Genomic DNA, 17634 nt, shown 5'->3' with positions numbered 1-17634 from the left:
TAGGTGTGTGATTTTTTTTTTATTTTAAGAGGAAAACATAATTCAATTTCACCGGAGTTTGGCTACCAATGCTCCAATGCTAAGATGGCGGTGGACGCTAACTCTTTCTTTAATCGTCTATATTCCTTTTGTGCCTTCAAAATATTTATTCTCAATAGCACTCCTTATTATTAATACTAAAAATAAATAAAAAAGAGCAAAAAAAGACAAAATTAAAAGGAAATAGTAATTATTCAAATTATAAAATTAAAGAAAACAATTTTCTACGTTCAATTAGAAGAAAGCACGAAAGTTTTTTTTAATTCTTGTTCTTCTAAAGTTCTCTCAAATTATAAAAATTAACTTGAAAAAATATTAGCCTCTACTTGTCTACTTTTCGAAATATTTCCTAAATTTTTGACATTATATACCAAATATAATAAGAAAATAAAATCTAACAACCGATTTTAACGTAAAATTTTCTACATTCCAAATTAATTCACTTGTACAGTTCAATTTTAATTGTTGTTTTTAACTCTAGGGGGAAGTGAAGCACCTTTGGACTGGGGTATCTTTAATATAAGGCTTTGTCTTCTTATTTTTAAAAGTAACAGCGCCCTATCATAATGTATTTAGTCTTCATACTTGATAAAAATAGAAGAAAAAGCCCAATTCTGAAGGTTCCCTAATTCAAAGGTACCCCACTTAATATGCGATAATACATTTCTGATATGAAAGTTCGTAGGGTTCCTAACGCATTTATTAAATGCCATTTAACATTCTTCTAAATATGAATTCCTATATTGAACTAACTTTATTTAGAAAAAACTTTAGAAAATAGGGTAAGTGTGCCAAATTTCGGCATAGTTGCATGCAAGCGCCAAAGTCTGAATTTTGAAATGTAATATTTTTAATACAAATTGATTTTTTATTCCTTTTTCTTAAGGAGTGTTGCTTGGAAACTTGTTAACAATTTATCGTCTTTATTTTCTCTAAAATCATTCTTAGTACATTTTAAAATGAATAAAAATGTAAACATGACTTTGGTCCCCTATTTCGGCCACCTTTATTCTCATAGTTCCTTGCCCTTCGGGATTTCTTCCAATGTCTGTTTCACGTCATCTTGTTTGTCGAAATTACATTTTCTGTTTTTCTTTTACATTGTGTAATCTCTAGAGTATATAAAAATTAAAACTTCATGGAAATTCGAGGAATAAAAAAGATGGCCGGAATTGCAAGCTGGCCGAAATTGCAAGCTGGCCGGAATTTGGCACACTTACCCTAAATGCCTATTTTAAAAATAAAAAAAAAAAACAAATAATCAAAAAGTTAATTCTCTCAAGAAAAATAGTTAACTTTTTTGTGATCATCAAAATGTCTATGCCAAAATTTTAAAATAGCAAATAATAAGTGACGTATATATAAGCAACTTTTTGCCCATCTATCCAAAGCATGTTCAACAAGACATTCTGATGGTGTGCTGAAAAACTTTCCACAAAATATCTCCGACAGACAACAAATTTTATGTGCGCAACTCTGCTACATATTGCATTAAATTTCAAACATTGTAAACAACTATATTTTAATGTATATTCATAATGGGAGAAAAAGCTCATCGTTGTTCACTAAAACATCCCATGAAATATTCTTTCCTTCTCCATAAAATTGACACTGCACAATACATTGGATGTAACTTTGCAGTTGATGAACAACAGAATGGTGGTAGTAATGCTCCTTCATCGGCATCACTTAAAGGATCAGATAGTGGGAAATTTCTCATGGTGCCTGGAAAAAATGGCTTATCCCTCTCACCTGGTAACTCTTTAACCATTTACACCAAAAAAAATATGTAACTCATAGACAGAGACATCTAACCAAATTGGCCATTATACTTGCTTCTGCATGCTCCCCTTCCTTCAAACTAAAAGCATGTTACACTAACTTCCCATTTAGGAAATTACTTATAAAGCTGTCTTTTAAAATCTGCATGCTTCTTAGAATGCCTCAATGCACTAAGCTTCGCTTCAGGCTTTCTCGTGATATTCAAAAATTAACTTTAATTTTCATACAAATAGGGGATGAAATGGTTAAGAGCCCCAGCAATGTTTCCATGCAGCACAATGGAAACGGAGGAGATCATTCTGATCACAAAGCCAACACTCAGTTTATGAGGAAAATTCCACCTGGATCTGAAGCTAGTAACATTCTTGTTGGAGAAGTTGAATTTCTAGACAAGACTCTATCAGCATTCATTCGACTGAGTCAGGCCACCATTATGGGTGATCTAACAGAAGTTCCCGTACCAACAAGGTAGTAAATTCTTGTTGTATACATTGCTTCCCGCAAGCTATGTTAACGGATCAACTTTCCAGGTTTATGTTCATCCTGCTCGGTCCTCCAGGCAGTCAAGAGAAATTCCATGAAATTGGCCGAGCTATGGCCACCCTGATGTCCGACGAAGTATTCCATGAAGTAGCATATCGCGCCAGGAAGCGTGATCATCTACTAGCCGGCGTCGATGAATTCCTCGACGCTGTAACTGTCCTACCACCTGGTGAGTGGGATCCTACAATCCGTATTGAGCCGCCAGCGGCTATTCCATCTCAAGACACGCGAAAACGTCCACCAGCGGAGAAGCCTCCGAAAGAAAAAGAGGAGCACGATGAACAAGAAGAGGAAGCTAGACTCAGGGAGGAATCCGGACTCTCCCGCACTGGTAGACTATTCGGAGGTCTCATGAACGACCTCAAGCGCAAAGCTCCATTCTACGTGTCAGACTTCAAAGATGCTCTAGCTCTAAAGTGTATCTCAACATGGATCTTCCTCTACTTTGCTTGCTTATCTCCAATCATAACCTTTGGAGGACTCCTAGGCGAAGCTACAGGAAAGAATATGGCTGCCATGGAATCCCTAGTAGCTGGATTTGTATGTGGAATCGGATATGGATTCTTTTCAGGTCAACCTCTGACAATTCTAGGCTCGACCGGACCGGTTCTCGTCTTTGAAACGATCGTGTATGAATTCTGCAAAACCGTTCACTGGGATTACCTAGCTTTTCGTCTATGGATAGGCACATGGATTACGCTTATTCTTATAATCCTAGTGGCTGTCGATGCTAGTGCATTTGTCTGCTACATCACCCGATTCACAGAAGAGAACTTTGCCTGCCTCATAGCATTCATCTTCATCTTCAAAGCTATAGAAAATGTTCTGTCTATTGGCAAGAAGTTTCCAATGCATCCACCTGAAGTGTACGATTGCATCTGTACACCGCCACTAGGTTCGGATGCTCATATGCTGAATTGGACGAAATTTAGCAAGAAGGTCTGCCAAAATATGAATGGAACCCTAGTTGGAACTGACTGCTCCAAGCCAGATCATACAAATGCCAATGTCTTTCCCATGTCTTTCATCCTCTTCATGGGAACATTCCTCTTGTCAATTATTCTCAAGGATTTCAAGAATGCTCTCTTCTTCCCGTCAAAGGTACAAGGATCATAGATCTCAGTAATCCTAGTATAGTGTCCTTTAACCTGATTATCTTGCAGATTCGTCAAGTGATAAGTGATTTTGCGGTGCTCATTGCAATTTTCTCGATGACCCTAACGGATCTACTCTTCGGAATCCCCACGCCAAAACTCGAAGTGCCGACGGAACTGAAACCAACTTTAGATACTCGTGGATGGTTTATTACTCCCTTCAATGGGAATCCCATGTGGTCATCGGTGGTTGCCATATTGCCAGCTCTGCTTGGCACCATCTTGATATTCATGGATCAACAAATAACGGCTGTGATTGTAAATAGGAAGGAGCATAAATTGAAGAAAGGTTGTGGCTACCATCTCGACCTATTCGTTCTCGCCATCCTCATCCAAGTATGCTCCATGATGGGACTACCTTGGTAAGTTACTAGTACTAGCAACTAAGGATACGTCCTGTAATTTGCGGATATGTCCCTTACGTATCATAGATGCACATGACTTTGTCCTCCGAGAGTTGACGTTTTCAAAAAAGCTCGTGGAAGCTTGTAGTTCTTTTAAAATGTATCAGGAGAACTAGAAGATCATCCTCAAAAACGGTCTCCAGAAGTAAACCGTATGTGATACTCCGGTTGACCGCTTCTTTCAATCAAGCGATATGACAGATCAGTTGTTATTGTCGGCTAATAACGCTTTATCAGATCGATCATATTCAAACCTATAATAATTGTGTCATTTTTCAGTAGTTCTTCTTAAAACGCGTCGGTCGAATTGGAAGATCATCCTCAAAAACGGTCTGCCAGTAAACCAGGAATGATTCTATGGTTGACCGCTCCTTCCTTATGATCAAGCGAAATGACGGTACAGTCGTTCTCATCAGTTAATAACGCTTATCGGTTGAGGATTAGTCAATCCAAAAGATTATCCAAGAGCACCAATATCGTTCTTACAACCATTTCTAAAAAAGTATGGAGGTACCCTCCTTGATTCCTACGCATTGTACAACCTTAGTTGCAGGACAGTTGAGAGGAACTATCATCCAGCAGAGAGTGTCAAGTAGCCTGAGTTTCCACAACCACATCTCCCTGTGAGTTAGTCTAGGTTGGAACTTTAGTAATCTATCTCTTTTCCCGAGTTGTCTTAATTGAAAATCTAAGTTTCTGAAATAAATAAAGACTGCTAAGGTTGAGTGATCCAGGCACTACCAAGTATTGGGGGACCGTCATTTACGTTGTGTTTCATCGTTTAGGATGCTGTTACGCAATTGTATTTTGGGAATTCGGCTATTCCTTATTTGTGAAGTAGGCCCATCTTCCTTGAGTACTGCTGAATCTGCTAAAACAAGCATCATCATCATCATTTTCAACTGCTTATCCTTATTGGGATCGCTGGACCATGACATCCAATTTAGCAGCCCACGCTTGTCGATCATCCGCTACTTCAGGAAAATGTTCGGGTTCAATACCAAGGCGCTCCAAGGCAGGATTCTGAATTTGATTCAGCCACCTTATCTTAGGTCTGCCTCGAAATCGACACCTCCTCACAATGGCTTACATAGCTTGAAACAAGCATTCGACAAATTCTATTTCAGACCAAGTTCCCATTTGTTGATGCAATTTTGTTCCAGATTTTACTTACTTAGATGGCGCTACGTCCCATTGAGAGACAAAGCCGCTTGCATCACCTCTGCCATCCTCCGCAATTCACACCCAATCATTCAAGGACCTCCTTAGCATAGTGCCTGGGTCGTTGACGTGAATAACTTCCTATCCGAGTCATGGTGCTTCTGTTCGTAACAATATTACTTTTTACGGGAAGGCGCTGGTAGCCCCTTACCCAAGCCTTTCTAGAAGGACCAGATTCCTTGTTCGTTAGCTTCAAGTTTATGACTTCCCATTTAAGTTTGTTGCTTAATCTTTTCTCTCTAACCCTGGTCCTGTCCTGGAACCCTGGTAACTAGTTGTCTTGGATGTAAACGTAGGAAGTGAGGAGAAAGAACCTCTTTAACATAGTGTCTGCCTGGATCGTTGACGTTAATCGTGTCCTATCTGAGGCATTGTGTTTGTGTTCCTAATATTATTACTTTAACGAGAAGGAGTTGTTAACCTCTTACCCAACTTTCTGTAGAAGAACCAGATCCCTTGTTCGTTATACGAAATGCAGACCTAAGGCTTAGCCATATGCCCTTAATCCTCTAATTCCATATCAGGCAAGAGTTTTTTTTTAGGAAATCATTGCTTCGAATTAGACATTAAGGGAAAATTATCCAGTAGATTTTGAAAAATCAACAAAATTGTTATTTTGATTTTTGAGACCATCGGGAACTCGGCTAAGCTTCCAGTCTGAAGCCGGTATTAGCCTCAAGTTTAGGCCTCCCCCTTATGCCCTCTACACATTGGGAGCAATTTTTGTAAAAAATTGCTTTTTTGAAGGAAATTCCCTGCAACGTTGTAGGGGGAAACGTCAAATTTCTGTCAAAAACGCAATTTTTGACGAAAATTTCTCCCAATGTGTAGAGACCTTTAGAGTTTGTTGCGTAATCTATCATTAACATGATTGTCCTGGGGCCTATCGCATTAGACACCCCAACCATTTAGGCCCCAAATTTGTCTTCCGGAAAATCCACGCCTACGACATAAGGATCTACTGTCTAAGATGGCTTCCTCGATTATAACTTGAGTCTTGGTAGTTTCAGGAGTTTACCTACGTTTTCTCTATGGGTTGTAAACTCCCCTACTGCAGCTACCTTTACAACAAACTTCGAAGGACTAAAATTACCCAACCTACAGTTAGCAATCTAGGCAGCCCTAACCTAACATCCGTTCTTATTTCAGGTTCGTTGCAGCTACAGTCTTGAGCATCACTCATGTCAATTCCCTGAAGGTCGAGCCTGAGTGTTCAATCCCAGGCGTTCGATCTGCAGGCCATTTGGGTGTTCTTGAACAACGTGGCACACATCTACTGATCTTCCTGACCATCGGAATCTCAGTCCTATTGACGCCCCTACTCTCGCACATTCCAATGCCAGTCCTCTTTGGTGTTTTTCTCTATATGGGCGTCTCATCGCTCAAAGGACTGCAGTTTTTCGATCGTATTCTCATCATGTTCATGCCAGTTAAATATCAACCGGATTACATGTTTCTGAGACAAGTAGTTCTTCACATAACCTCACATTCGAACAAATTCTACCACGTGGATTTCCTTGCAGGTTCCCCTTCGACGAGTTCATCTGTTCACCTGTATCCAATTGACATGCCTCTCTGTGCTCTGGCTGATAAAGTCCTTCCGGTACACATCAATCCTCTTCCCTTTGATGCTGGTCGTCATGATTGGTGTCCGTAAGGCTCTGGATTGTATCTTTACGAGGCGCGAACTCAAGATTCTAGATGATGTCATGCCAGAGATTACAAAGCGTGCTGTTGCCGATGATTTGCATCACCTGGAGGATGGAAATGGTGCTGGAGAGGTGGGATTTTTCAACAAATTCTTTTCCCTCTGTATTCGCCATGAGAAGGCATCTCCTTCTGAAATCCTTAGATTGAACACCCAATAACGCTATGTGTTCTATGTGTGTGTTATATCTGTGTTTTTTTCTGCCTGACTTATATTCCCTTAAGAGTATTCATTTTTTTTCCTCTTATACATTATAAATTTCCAATCTTAGTCAAGATAGACGATCAACAAGGTTAGATCTTGTTAGTTTAATTTTTAAAAAAGAAAAAAAAGATAGTAGAATTAGTTGAAAAATCTCAGTGTTTTATTTTGCACTTTTTGCAGAATGTTTTAAATCTTAAATTTTTTTTTTACTTAGTCAATGTGTCTACTCTAAAGTTTTTTTAGTCAATCTTTGTTAAATTTTTCAATAAGTGTTGTTTCAAATACGTTTGACAATATTTTTTTAATAATGTATTCTTCTGACTTGTCAATCAGTTTTTTATACATGTCTGACATATTTTTACCATATCCCTCCCCCCCAGAAAACTAACCGAAAGTTTGAAAAAACAAGTCATTATTAAACAAAGTGCCAAGATAAAATGCCTTTTGTGTTTTATATTAAAAAAAACTTTTTAAAAAAAGAAAAACTTAGATTTTAGACCATGGAAATGTTGTACTAAAAACAACCAAATCAATTTTTAAAGTGTCTTTTTTGTAAAGAAATTTTTTGTGTTGTTTTCCTTTTTTTAAATAACTTATTAATTTAAATTTAAATACCCAAACGCACTTTTTATGTAATAGTCCCCAGCTTGAGTGATAATAAAAGTTGGAGAGAGAAATTTCATTTCTTTTGCATTCTTTAGTACCACATTTTGTTTGTGTTTTTGTGAGGTCAACAAAACCTAATTTACCCTTCGATTCCACGTTAAAATCCCATTTTTGGATCTTTTGAATATTTCAATAATCTCTCCCAACCGTGTTTTTATCCATCCCTACATCAAACACGCGCTTTAACCCTTATTGCGTGTTATGTGTATGCAATGAGACGGAATGTTCTATTTGTTTTATTTTAGAACATTGGAGATTTATTTTTGGGATACTTTTTTTTGGGCATTGAAAAAAATCAACTGCAATGCTGTTATTAGCTGAATTTTACTTCTATTGTGATTTTGTAGGAAAATATCACCCCACACGACTATTCCGATCCCAACATACAAATACCCCTGGCTAATGGGAATATCATGAAAATTCCAATTAGCTCGATAAACATATCCGAGGAAGTGAGTAAGACATCAATTTGGAAGCAAGTGAATGATGGAACACGAAGTGTTATCCCAAACACCCAAACTGCCAAGAAGCTAACAAAGAGTTTGGGGTGAGTTTTCACTGTAATTAATGCACAATCTCTGTGCTTTGGTTAAGACCATCTTCTTGTGAAAGAATATCACTTATAGCAACGTCAGTTCATTTTCATGAAAGATGTAACGAAACGAAGCTCTTACAATCATTAACCCTTTAAAGACGAATGGGACACCGGTGTCCCAAATGTAAAAGTGATTTTTCAGACAATTTGTAGGATAAAATAACTTTGTATAGCCAAAAAAAAAATGTTTTCGTTTTTAGAACACAGATGCCCACTCGTCCTTAAAGGGTTAAACTATCCGGCATTCATTATCTTATCTGGAACAGTAGGTTAATTGTAGAAAAAATTAGGTTATGTCAAATATAACCTAAAAACTTCAAATCATATTTTTATTTTCATATATCTTTCATTTTTAAGATTAAATTATTCATAAACTTGAATTCCAAAAACCTTCCTTTATAAAATAAAAGAATTAGGCCCCAAATGTACTGAATTTTTATTGTTAGATTAAGTTTTAGGTTATCCCTGAATTATAAGATAAAGAAAGCTTAAAGACATAAGTTATGTAGGGGAGACCGGGGTACATTTAGCCAAAAAATAGCACTTTTTCTTCCTAACTCTGTAATTTGTGAACAAATGATAAAGTTTGTCCAATGTTTTAATGTTTTATAATGTAGCTCTAGGATATTGGGTTATAAAACTGTGATTTTCTATTTTAAATAGTCTGAGTGAGAGTCAGTTAGTAAACATTAGAGATAGAGTCCGGTCCATTTGGATATAGTAAGGGTCGGGTCGAGCACAGTGGGGTGGAGTAGGGACGAATGAGATCTTTCGTCAGAAATATCTCGTTTTCAGATAGAAAATATTAAAAATTTCACCGAAATCGCTTCATAAACACCGAAAATATGGTCCTGTCATCAGGGTACCGTCGTTGTGGGTGACTTTGCACTCTGCTGTTCGAGAGACTTTTATTAATTCTAGCACTTATTGATAGTCTTCACCGATCCGGTCTACCATGTCAAAGTATATAGGGATATGTTATGTACCAAGTAAGGTAAAATGATCCTCAAAAGGACACTTATAGTTTCAGTAATGGTCAATGAAATGCTAGTATAGGTATTTTGTCAAAAAACGGATCCGTGAAAAAGTTATCTGAAGGCGCAATGCCAAAATCGATTTCATAGTAGTAAAATGCCCAAATCTATTCTAAATTTATCTGGCTAGAATAATCCACTCCGCTTTTGTTCATTATTTTTATTAAAATACTTTTTTCACTATTATCTTCCTAAAAGCGCATGATTTATGTTATAAAATTGCATATAATGGTCTTTCTAAAGATTTATTATAGAAGTATTTGGCTAAAAATTATCCAATTTTTTGGGAACTTAAGATAAAATGACCGAGATCTACAAGATGGTATGGTCGCCATCTTGATTTGACGTTTCTGTCCGCCATTTTGAATAACTGCCAAAACAAAATTTTCATTCGATTGAGCTGAAATTTTAATATGTTGTAGCTGATGTTAAGGCCTTTTCTGAACATATATAAAATCCGACCTAGGTCAAGCGATTGTATGGATATAGGGGCTTCAATTTCAAAATTTTAACACTTTCATGAATACAAAACTACGGGGAGCTTCTTTTATCGAAACCATCACAAAAAAGACAGCGCTATCATTAGGCGATGAGACCTAACATACAAACAAAAAGAAAAAAATCTTTTTGTTTATAACAGCATTTTATTTTAGTATCTGAAAAACTGTTTCTGCAAAGATGAAAAAATAAAATAAATAAATAAATGCATTTTTCGTTTTTTTTTTTTTAATTATGTAAGAGTAAATAAATTTATAAAATAAAAGCCTCAACCAATTTTAATGGTTACTGAGGCATTTCGTTTGGGTTTTGAAATTCAGGATTAGAAAATAGAGATCGCACAAATATGAATTTTTCAAAATTTAAAACTTTAAGCCTCTGTATCTAGGTAAATCTTTGACATAGACTGGAACATAGATGCATTCTAAAAAGGTCTTGACATCAGCTACAACATACTAAAATTTCAACCCAATCGTACCAGTTTTAGGTTTTTCTTGATTTTTTCTTGACAAGAAATCCATTCATTAACAACTGAATACAAATAATTTTACCCATTCAACCCCCTCCTTTCACTTTATCTATCCACTTTTAGAGGGTAAAGTTGAAAAACAGAAAAAAAGTGCAAAGTCACCTGCAACGACGGTATATTTATTAATATCACATTTTTACTGATAATCCTAAACATGTGACGATCACTAGTGCTATTCCACCTCTAGGTCAGAGATGTGCAAGAACCGTTTGAAACTGAAGAAACGTCAAATGAAACTTCTACATGGTCAAAACGCTATCTGAAAAAACTTATTTTGACGTTTATTCGATTTCAAAGGATTTTTGCACACCCCTGCTCTAAATTATCGACTTTTCTTTATGTTAGTTCCTGTTACAACTGCTTTTCCCAGTTCATGTCGTGTTCCGTAGCCATCAAACAGCTGTGACAGGAACCAACAAAAGAAAAGCCGATAACGCGGAAGCACATCAGAGCAGTCATGTACTAAAAAAATATCAATATTTATTTCTCAGAAAATTAACTTTTTTCTCGAACATTTGAGACGGTTAATTTTGAAAATTCAAATACTTTTGACAACAGATTGTTTTACGTCAAATTTCAAAAATTAACGGAAATAAACAGAAGATGGTCTTTTCAAAGCCCAAGAGAAACAAAATTGCCTTATCTTTCCTTTCTTCTTGTAACTGCAATTGCCTTCACTCCATTTTCACTAAACGCCTCTTCATTTTATTGCCCACCCACTCACACAGATTGTCCGATAAGAAGCACAAAGGCATCATTAGAGATTTGAGTCCGAAAGGAGACAAAAGACTTTCCACCATGGCAGAGGAGGACGAGGTAAATCAGGAGGAGAAACCAGTGGCCACTTTGCATATATCCCAAGTGTAAAAGAACATCCATCACCATCCATCCATCCCTTCAGATTTCTTCCAAAATCACAGACACACAAAAAACACACCATTTTATTGATGGATTGCAATTTTAGCACAAAAAAAAATATTTGCAAGTCAAAAGAGAAAAATATTTTATTCCCAAGCATTTTATTTTGTTACTTATTTTCTTTTTTTCTTTTTGTAAAATGCAAAAGTATGTATAAAAATTTTACCCATTTTTATCACCAATATATATATATATACATATGACCCAAAAACACAAAACAAAAACATTGTCCCACAGAATTTTATCTCATGGATATTGTGAAAAATTGTTGTAAGGAAACAAATGAACCTTTGTAAATTGAGTATGACTTCCTTTTTGAAACATTTTGCTGTAAAGAAGATTTTTGCAAGAAATTTTTACATTTTTATGGAGCCTAAGGGTCTTGTCTGAGGAGGTTGGTGTCCAGGAAAACAATACTTTTTTGGGGAATACAACTAAATTTAGAGGTTATGTGAATTCAATTGTTGTTTCTCTAACCTTAAATGTCAATATTTCAAAGAATTTGTACAATTCGGCCAAGATATTACAGCAGGAAGTGAGGTTATGTCTTACATAACCTAAAACATTATCCATTAAAAATATATTTTAAATATAAATATTCTAATCTTCTGGTCACTACACTTTGGGAGCAATTTTCGTCAAAAATTGCCTTTTTGAAGAAAATTACCTGCAGTTGTGTAGGCAGAAACGTCAAAATTCTGTCAAAAATGCAATTCTTGACAAAAATTGCTCGTAAATGTACAGGATCTTCTACCAATAATTGATTTCTTAAAGAGGTTTGGAGGTAAGGAAATGTGATATTTTTGTAAATTCAAAAAAAATTAACTGCAATGATATTCTAACCTAATAAAAGGAAAAGTTTGCATAAAGTGTCTAGAGGCAATTTTATTAATTTCCTTACACTTCTGTGAGGTTAGAATTTTCAATACCTTTTGAATTAAGATCTAACCTTAAAAGTCGTTAAATATAAGCTCCTATTGTGAGGTTAGAATTGAATATTTTTCAATATAAAACAGACCAAAAATATATCAAATTTACTTATTTATTTAATAAACAGTTAAGATACAGTCAAATTACTCAAAGATGACAGTTCTGAATCCTCAAACGCGAACAATATTTTCAAAATGCAACGGGATTATTTTGAAATACACATAACCTAAATTAAGAAAAATAAGTTTAGAGAATGTATCGTCATAATTTAATATAAAATACATTCAATTTGTCAAGGAAGGTAATATAATGATGATATTGAGGAACAACTAGAGGAAAACGGTTATAATTCTGACTTCACGCAAAACTTGCTTCATATAACCTCAAATCTCTACATTTTGAATTCAACCGTCGCGTCGATCGGTCGTTCATATTTGACGAACTCTACACTTTACTGTATGTATACATTGCCCGCTCTGTAATCCGGAGGATTGGGAGACAATATGACAGATGTCCGCTTCGTTATCCGGATGGATTTTTTGAATTTGTTCAACGTCTCGAAAATATAATACACTCGACTCTTCGTTATCCGGCAGACTGGGGGACAAAATGACATTTAGGTTTTTTGAATCTGGTCAACGGTTTTTATATTTTCTGCTGTGTGAATTTGTTTTCTGTCGAAAAACAACAGAATTTTCTTTATGGTGTGTTTATGTTTCATTTTGTAGCACGATTGTGTGGCAAAAACTTTGATAAAATGAAAATAACACATTAATTGACTCTGAACAAACTGCATGCTTCGTAAAAAATCGTTTTGAATACATCAACCGCCAGCGTTTGGCAGCTGTCACCTGGATTATGAAGTGCCGGATAACGAAGAGTTGAGTGTACAAGATTTTTTTGTAGAATTAGTATAAAAGTTTTAAAGAAGATTAAAAAAAACATAATTAGAGAATTCTATGCTACTGTACTTCATTTATTAAACAAAAACATCACAGGATAATTCATTTTCGTTGCTGAACAGACATGCATACATAACCTCAAAATTATTTTATATGTAACCGTAGAGAACTCGTCCGGATTACACCGATCCGGATTAAAGAGCGGGCTAATTGCAAAAATATTCATCCAGTTAGAATTTTCCCGCTCAAAATAATCTGATTCTTTGAGGTTATGTATTAAATAACCTCACAATTTGCTCATAATGTCCTGGCCGAAGGGAAGAATAGAGCCTTGAAGACTTGTCCTTGCCAAAATTTTTACAAATTGTTTTCCTGAATACTTTTAAACCTCCATTGAAGGAATCCAGAAGTGATTGAAGAAATGAAAAACGAAATGTATTTAGCAAAGTATTTAGTAATTTCTGTGTTTTCACCTCACATAGCCGATGCCACATTAGGGAGGCAATTTAAAAGAGAAATTTTGTCAATAAGCTTTATATTTTCATATTGTCTCCACACACACACCTTCACCCATGTGACCGTTGTAAAATTTACTATATATTTTGTACACTTCCACCCCCTAAAACACCTTGATCTTTAAAAAGAAATAGAGTTGATGATACAGTTTTTTGTAAGCATTTCTTGTATTTTACAACACTAAAAGTTCTTTTCCCCAAATCTTAGCCAGTCAATATACTTGTAAAATAGAATTTACTATAATAATTAAGATAAATCTCTTAAATAAGTAAAATTATGCAATAAAATCAAGAGAAAATTCCCCCCAATTTCAGCTGAGAAGGGCAGACAGTAAGGAAATTTGGACGGAATGCAAAGCAAGTGAAAGAATTGGAGATAGTACCACGGAAACTACTGTGTAGAAGAGCAGATTGAACATTTTTTTTTTAAATTTATTTAAATGCATTTAGCCAAAATCTTATGGATGTAGTAAATAAAAGTAGGCACATAAAATCAAAGTAATGAAAGGATAAGTGAAGCATTTTAGACGAATTTGAACACTTCAATGAGGTATTCTCTTTTGTAAAGAATTGTTCATTGCTATTTACATTATTAACTATAATCTAAATCTATTATATACATTTTCGTGTCAATAAATAGCCTCAATTGTGAGAATATTTACCAAAAAATCGCGTTTTTTATCTTTTTTACTTTGTCCGCCATTTTACCCTTTTGCAATCGAAATGGCAATTCCATTTTGGACCATTACATTACGCCATCTTTGTTTATCCTTCGCAACTATACCATTATACATTACACGACGGTGCTCTATACGATTTAGGATTATTTATTTCTATGCTTATTTATGTCCAATTTTCAGTTACGTGAAGAGAAGAACCCAAAAGGTAAGGTAGAATACGGTAATTCGGAATCATTTGAGCAAAAGCAATCTATCATTTATGCATTTCCCTATTAAAATATCCTGTTTTTGTTCTGAGCATGTCATTTATATTGCGGAATTTTGAAATTCCCTCACTGTTTTAAATCAACTACAAAAGAAAAGAATGACTAAGAAGTACCCTTGAGTGAGGCTTGTACAGGAGTCCCAGGATTATGCACCTGACGAGATTATGCACACAAATATTTTTACACGGTAATTTTGAAATGCACTTCTTGTGAACTGTTTATGCTGAAAATAGGACGAACAATTCTCCTCCGAAATCTCCTGCACGTATGCAAATTTTCCGGTTGCATAATACCATTTCGTGTGGTTCTCCTTGGCCCCGAAAATGTGGATAATCCCGAAACCTCCTGTACTTCTTCATCATATTCTTTTTCTTTTTGCACATCTGAAACACTGAAGAAATCTCAAAACTCCGAATTATAAATCGACTTGTCAGGATATAAGTCGAATAAGTCGATTTTTTGCAAAATTCGTTTTATTCGCTTTTCGAATACTCCTTGACACCCTCTACCTTCCCTGTGTATATTATACTGGAAAGTTAATTATTCCCAAAGTTATAGGGGTTCAAATCTTAAAAATCCTATACTCAGCACGTAAAATCTCAACTTGAAATCACTCTCCTGTAAAGTTGGCCATTCGCGACTTATTCGGTTTTTATTCTGAGCCGTCGAAATGATTTTGAATTATTCCAGTTTTTACAACAGTTTATTTCCAGGTTTCACTTTCACAAAAGTGATTAAAGTGACTGGAAAGGTTGAGGGAAAAGAAGATCATATTAATAATCCTTAGGTTGACTTACAGGGGTCACCCGAAGACTCCAAGTCGATATCTCTAATTATTCAGCACCCAAATCACTGAACATAGAGAAAAGGACAAAAAATTGTTTTATTGCCCTTTTTGTGAATGTAAAGCCATAGTTATGGTATAACGAAAAGAACTATCAATCCCTTCTTTTGTGCACTAAAAGTTTAAAAGAAATTCTAGTTTATAACGTTAATTACGGTAGAATTTTCAAAAGTTACATATACACCGGAGCTCTTCGAAAAATTGAAAAAAAAGAAATCTTTAAGACATCAATTCCTTATCTTACCTTCGTGAGTGGACCTCAATATTTCCACTGAAGATAGAGAATAGTTCATACGTAAGATATTTACTATTAACAAAAACATTCCGTAAAACCATTCATTAATCCCCAACTTTTCCCCAAACGTACGACTTTTTTTTTGGAACGGAGGGGGTATAAAATTTAATGTATAGTGATGGTTGACTAGCTAGTAATTCGTACACAATGTGCTTATTTTTGTTATAGATTTTAATATATAAAAAAAAACATCCATTTTCCCAAACAGGATATGACACGGAAGCGGCTTTTCTTCCTCTCTTAATTCTGTCTGACATATTCCCGAAGCAAAATTGTAATAATGATATTGTAACAAATTACATACAGACTGCGAAGGGACATTTCCATCATTTGGGAGGCTGGAATTAACGCTAAGACGGCGATGGACTCATGGAAAGGTTATACAGTAGAGTTCCTCAAATTTCAACATTTTAAGGGGTACAAATGACATTTCTCACTCCTCAAATTCGAACAATATTTTCAAAAACGTCACGGGATTCATGTAAAATTCACTTTTTCTAAATTAAGGAAAATAACTTTAGATAATTTCATCAATTGAATTTGTTGTTAAATAGGTGAATTTGTTGAGGAAATTAATGTAACACGCCGATATTGAAGAAACACTAGAGAAAATAGTTCTATTTTTTTTCCTTTTTAAAGCTGTACGGTCCTAGCCATGCAAGCCACAAGGCCAGTTCTAATTCAGACTCCATGAAAAAAATTCTTTTACATTTGAGGAACACGACTGTAACGACGAATTAAGATCAAAAGGGACAGATAATCCTAACCGGCTTATGTAGGTGAGATTCTTAACGTGAGCTAACTCGGAGTGCATGCTATTTCGATTTGATGCTGAAATTGTGAGTCGCCATTCAGTTATCTTGAATCAAATTCGTGAAATTATACAAATTTTGTATTTAAACCAAAATATCAAGGATTGGGATGAACTGGCACAAAAGTGATATATGGGTGAAATGTAGACCAGAATGTACTCTATAATTTTCCTATAGAACATGATCTCATCGATTACTCAGAAGCCAAGATAAGCGAGGTATTTTGTTTCTTAACTTGTTTTTTCATCCAGAGTGCCCCAAGTAGTCATTTGTTGAACTTCAACTATATCAAAGAATTGTTGTATTTTGTGAGACTCTTCATTTAAACCCCTATTTTAAGTGTCTTGGTGGAGTAGAGGCAGTCAAATTGGCATCTGAGTGATTTCAAAGCGTTATTATGGGAAAAATCAATTTTTTCACACTTAAACGGCAAAATCGGAGTGATAGCGTAGTCTGAGCGGAAAATGATGTATGGATGAAATGTAGAGACAAATGTCCTCTACAATTATGTTGAAGTAATCATCAAAATCGGTTCAGCGACAGTCGAGATAATTGAGGTTATGTGATATTGAAATTGGTTTTTCGACTGTGGCGTCGCTGGTGTTGGTCCCACGAAGTTCAAATATTCTAGAAAGTTGTAGTATTTGGTGAGATCTTTCGTTTAAGCCCTCATTCATCAAAATCGGTCACATAGAACCGGAGATATGATTTTTTGAATTTTGTGAACTTTGACCCCTCATATCTCCGGTTCTGTTTTAACCACAGCGCGCATTTGCACCATTTTGGAAACGTCCTAGACTGGACTACAACATACTAAAATTTCATTAACTTGCACAATGTCGTTTTTGAGAGAAGTGACTTTGAATTTCGATGAGTTTTGACGCTATCACAGCGCCACCTGTGGTGACTTTTTGAACTTCTATCTGAAAGTGCTAATCGAGACGAAACCAAAAAGGTAAAATTTAGGTCGCTATGTTAGTTAGAACCGGAGATAGAGGCCGGTCAATGTTCGAACTTTGACCCCTTATAGCTCGGGTCAGGGGTTTTAGATCGACTTAAGGTTTTTTTTGTTTGATAGGTATAATCAACGGCTAT

At 35.5% G+C, this 17634-nt stretch overlaps 1 protein-coding gene across 11 annotated transcripts in view; it reads left to right on the top strand.

Moving 5' to 3' along the window:
• Positions 1-14311, top strand: part of LOC129806615 (sodium bicarbonate cotransporter 3) — a 53229-nt gene extending 38918 nt beyond the window's left edge. For 6 of the 11 annotated variants that reach the window (XM_055855325.1, XM_055855326.1, XM_055855329.1 and 3 more), the window contains 7 exons: positions 2055-2289; positions 2352-3465; positions 3528-3880; positions 6293-6608; positions 6667-6924; positions 8069-8268; positions 11106-13801. In XM_055855325.1, the coding sequence (XP_055711300.1) occupies positions 2055-2289; positions 2352-3465; positions 3528-3880; positions 6293-6608; positions 6667-6924; positions 8069-8268; positions 11106-11244 (2615 nt within the window). In that variant the 3' untranslated portion in view covers positions 11245-13801. Of the gene's footprint in view, positions 1-1680; positions 1795-2054; positions 2290-2351; positions 3466-3527; positions 3881-6292; positions 6609-6666; positions 7733-8068; positions 8269-11105; positions 13802-13957 lie in introns of those variants that run through there. The other 5 variants (XM_055855332.1, XM_055855331.1, XM_055855335.1 and 2 more) reach the window with 3 other exon arrangements.
• The last annotated feature ends 3323 nt before the right edge of the window (positions 14312-17634 follow it).

This window comes from Phlebotomus papatasi, chromosome 3, assembly GCF_024763615.1.
Source record: "Phlebotomus papatasi isolate M1 chromosome 3, Ppap_2.1, whole genome shotgun sequence".
Lineage (NCBI taxonomy): Eukaryota > Metazoa > Arthropoda > Insecta > Diptera > Psychodidae > Phlebotomus > Phlebotomus papatasi.
This window is presented reverse-complemented; position numbering and strand designations above follow the sequence as displayed.